At 46.5% G+C, this 4,179-nt stretch overlaps 1 protein-coding gene across 1 annotated transcript; it reads right to left on the reverse strand.

Moving 5' to 3' along the window:
• Window positions 1-2,525: 2,525 nt before the first annotated feature.
• LOC131328331 (putative receptor protein kinase ZmPK1) lies at window positions 2,526-3,473 on the reverse strand. The gene is made up of 2 exons (XM_058361284.1): window positions 2,982-3,473; window positions 2,526-2,705 (listed from the first exon to the last, which is right to left on the reverse strand). The coding sequence occupies exons 1-2, from the start codon at window positions 3,471-3,473 to the stop codon at window positions 2,526-2,528; spliced, it is 672 nt and encodes a 223-aa protein (XP_058217267.1).
• Between the last annotated feature and the right edge of the window lie 706 nt (window positions 3,474-4,179).

Raw genomic sequence — 4,179 nt, forward strand, 5'->3', positions numbered from 1 at the left:
GTGGAGAAAGTTCGGTGCATGTTGTCAAATGCCGGGCTTAGCAAGGCGTTCTGGGGCGAGGCTCTCAAATATGCCTCCCATCTTGTCAATCGTTTACCGTCAGCAGCAATCGGAGGGAAAACTCCGATGGAGGTATGGTTTGGGAAACCAGTTACAGATTATGATTCGTTACATGTTTGGGGTTGTTCTGCTTACTATCATGTAACTGAGTCCAAGTTAGATCCACGAGCCAAGAAAGCTGTTTTCTTGGGTTTCACTTCAGGTGTTAAGGGATACAGGCTCTGGTGTCCCGAGTCCAGGAAGGTGATTCTAAGTAGGGATGTTACTTTCGACGAATCTGCTATGTTACAGCAGGTTCCTTCCAAGGAGAATGTGGAGCCGAATGCCCAGCAGCAGGTGGAGCATTCAGAACAGGCGGAGGTTGAGACTCCCCTTGTTCCAGCCAAGACTGTTCAGACAGTCAGCCGTCCTGAGGATCAACCCGTTGATCAGGATGTCATTATTGAAGAGGAGGCTTCATTACAGGAAATACCACAGCAGCCAGAATCCATTGCAACCAGCAGACCGAGGCGGGAAATCCGGAAACCTGCTCGATATGCTGATACAGTAGCTTATGCACTTCCAGTGACAGACGATGATGTCCCCTCCACTTACCGGGAGGCAGTGCAGTGTACAGATAGTAACAAGTGGAAAGAGGCAATGGATGAGGAGATGGGTTCACTCTCCAAGAATCAGACTTGGGATTTGGTTCAACTTCCCAAGGGCAAGAAATCTATTGGCTGCAAGTGGGTTTATGCAAAGAAGGAAGGTACAGGATCTGAGAAAGTCAGGTTCAAAGCAAGATTAGTAGCCAAGGGTTACGCACAGACGGAGGGGATCGACTACAACGAGGTGTTCTCCCCTGTCGTCAAACATTCGTCGATCAGGATCTTGCTTGCATTGGTAGCACAATTTGACCTTGAGTTAGCCCAACTCGATGTCAAGACCGCTTTTCTACATGGAGATCTGGATGAGGAGATCTATATGGCTCAGCCAGATGGTTACAGAATTGCAGGAAAGGAGAATTGGGCTTGTAAACTGAAGAAGTCGCTATACGGGTTGAAACAGTCGCCAAGACAGTGGTACAAGCGCTTTGATCGGTTTATGATGGAGCAGGGGTACACAAGAAGTCACTTTGACCATTGTGTTTACTTCTGCAAACTCCCAGATGGATCATTTGTCTATTTGCTCTTATATGTAGATGACATGTTGATTGCATGTAAGAGCAAGGTGGAGATTGACAGACTGAAGGCTCAACTCAGTAAGGAGTTTGACATGAAGGATCTCGGGGAGGCAAAGAAAATACTCGGCATGGAAATTCAGCGGGACAAGGCGAAAGGCACAGTTTGTTTGACTCAGACGCAGTATCTGAAGCGAGTGTTGCAGAGATTTGGGATTGACAGGAAAGCCAAACCTGTCAGTACACCTTTGGCCGCTCATTTTAAACTTAGTGCATCGATGTCGCCGCAGAAGGAAGACGAACGGAAGCAAATGGCTCAAGTTCCTTATGCCAATGCTGTGGGAGCTTTGATGTATGCTATGGTTTGTACGAGGCCGGACATTTCACACGCAGTTAGCATGGTCAGTCGATACATGCACAATCCAGGGAAAGAGCACTGGCAGGCTGTGAAATGGATTCTACGGTATCTTCAGGGTACTGTGGATGTTGGATTGAAGTACGAGAGAAACAGAAAACTTGGTCAGCATTTGGTTGGTTACGCGGATTCCGATTATGCTGGTGACCTAGATAAGCGACGGTCGACTACAGGGTATGTGTTTACACTTGCTGGAGGGCCAATCAGTTGGAGGTCAACGTTACAGTCAACGGTGGCTTTGTCTACTACAGAGGCAGAGTATATGGCAGTGACAGAGGCTTTCAAGGAAGCTATTTGGGTACATGGTTTGATTGAGGACTTGGGAATTGTTCAAGAAAACGTGGAGGTTTTTTGTGACAGTCAGAGTGCCATCTGTTTGGCGAAAAACCAGGTTCACCATTCCCGCACCAAGCATATCGATGTTCGGTTTCATTTCATCAGGGAGATTGTAGAGGAAGGGGATGTTCTTCTTCAGAAGATTCCGACTGCAGATAACCCTGCGGATATGCTCACCAAAGTGGTTGCAGGGATCAAGTTCCAACATTGCTTGGACTTGATCAACATCTCTCGAGCAGTGCGCGCCTAAGGGCGCAGAGGGCAGTGTTGATTCAATGATTGTCGCCAAGGTGGAGATTGTTGACTTTTGTGGCTCCAACCCATGCCTGCATTTGCTCAGCAGACAAGGAGCCTCCCAAATCTTTGACTGATATCCTCCAGTATCCTTCAGCCTCTCTGCCCGTCGCCGACTCCGCCCACTGCGATCGAATGGCTCCCGAGCCTTCATCCGGTAACGAAACTCGACCCCGTCACCTCCTGTAGACTCGTCTCAGTGAGGTACACAACCCTTACTGGTCCGATTGAGTTTTCAGACGGCTCAACCGAGAACCCAGCTTAGGCCATGCTCCGTGCTTTCCTTCCAACGGGCTGTCCGTGCTTCTCCGGTGACCCCGAACCAGCAACTCCGGCTCTGATACCACTGTTGGGTCGAGACCCCGACCCCGATTCACACCTCCAAGCACAAGCACGAAAATAAACCAAGCACAAAACGAGAGATATCCGAGGAAAACTCCACTGTGTATAAATCACATATACAAGTATGAAAAACCTCACCGGGATAGCCACAATCCGGCTTCCCCACTCCTCTCTCTCTCTCCCTCACTCCTGTGGCTCTCCGACGGAGTATCCGAGCATCTCCGAGGAGCACCGCTCCCCCGGACGGGGGAGCAACAAACCGGCTCACTCTTTACTCTCTCCCTCACGTCTGGCACCCACACACACAGTGCACACTTGCACTTTTATACAAGGGGAGTGATCCCCTACACTCACACCCACACCACTTGGGTGTACCCCAACACGGGTTATGGGTTGGTTTGGAAGGAGGGTATCCGTTGGTGAATCAAAACTTTCCCAAACATTCGTTGAACCACTTGGATTTCGAAGAACGAGGTTACCGGTATTTAGAAGCTGTAATTGAAGCGGGGGAATTGATTTGGTGTTTGTCGACCAGACTGTGAATTGGGCTGCGTCGGTCAATATGAGGTCGCCGGAGTTGAGGAGAGAGAGTTTTGAGCGTTTTCCGTTGATGGGTTTGTCGTGATTGGCTGTCCAAACGACGGTGAGATTGCTATCGGATGTGGGTTGAGTGAACCAAATAGAAAAGCAGTAGGCATTTTCACCGACGAAGTGGAAGCCAGCAGAGAAGACCCTGTTTGGGGAAAATAGGACATCGGATACCGAGAGGGATGAGGATGTGAGCAAGGTATGGGGTGAAGAAATTGAAAACAGAGGTAGTGATGATAGGAGAAGGGAAATGAGGACGATTGGAATTTGGGTATCCATTGTTAAAGTGTACTATAGTAGTTGTAGGAATTTTGGGTGCTGTTTGTGGATTTGTACGTTTTCTTGGGATGGTGGTCCCGAAAATATATAGAGATATAAACCGTTGGGGACGTTGTCTCAGTTGGCTAGGAGATTAGGAGTTCGAGTCTTCTTACCTATCTGCATGTGATTGTTATTTTTTTTGTATTTGTTGGAATTATCTCTTCACTTAATGAGGTTTGTAGTTGAGTTAGATTTATAATAATTGCGGTCCCTTTAATGGGCTTATTTATATTGTTAGACTTAGTTACCTCGTGGACTCTCATACAGTAGATATAGTGTCTCGTGGTTTATATTTTGTACTTCGTACACATATATTAAAAGTAAATTAAAATTAAAGAAATAGTCACTCTCAATCAATAGGCTTTGGGGAGGGGATTGGTGGGACCCATGCAGGGTTTCTTTTGAGTAACAATTATTGTAAATATCTTGAGAAGTAATTCCGAAAATTAACCCGAAAGTGAAATTAATAATTGAGATTCACTTTGATATGTGGGGTCTAAACATCCAAGTAAATCTAAACTACTAACTTTTTTTTCGGGGACATTTTCAGAATACCTAGCATTGTTATTTGAGTAATCGGTCATGTTATTGAATTAGTCATGTTGATCGTTGATGTGAAAAATCAAGATGATCAGATAGTGATGGTGATATGATCGTATTTATT

This window comes from Rhododendron vialii, chromosome 6a (genome assembly GCF_030253575.1).
Source record: "Rhododendron vialii isolate Sample 1 chromosome 6a, ASM3025357v1".
Classification (NCBI taxonomy): domain Eukaryota; kingdom Viridiplantae; phylum Streptophyta; class Magnoliopsida; order Ericales; family Ericaceae; genus Rhododendron; species Rhododendron vialii.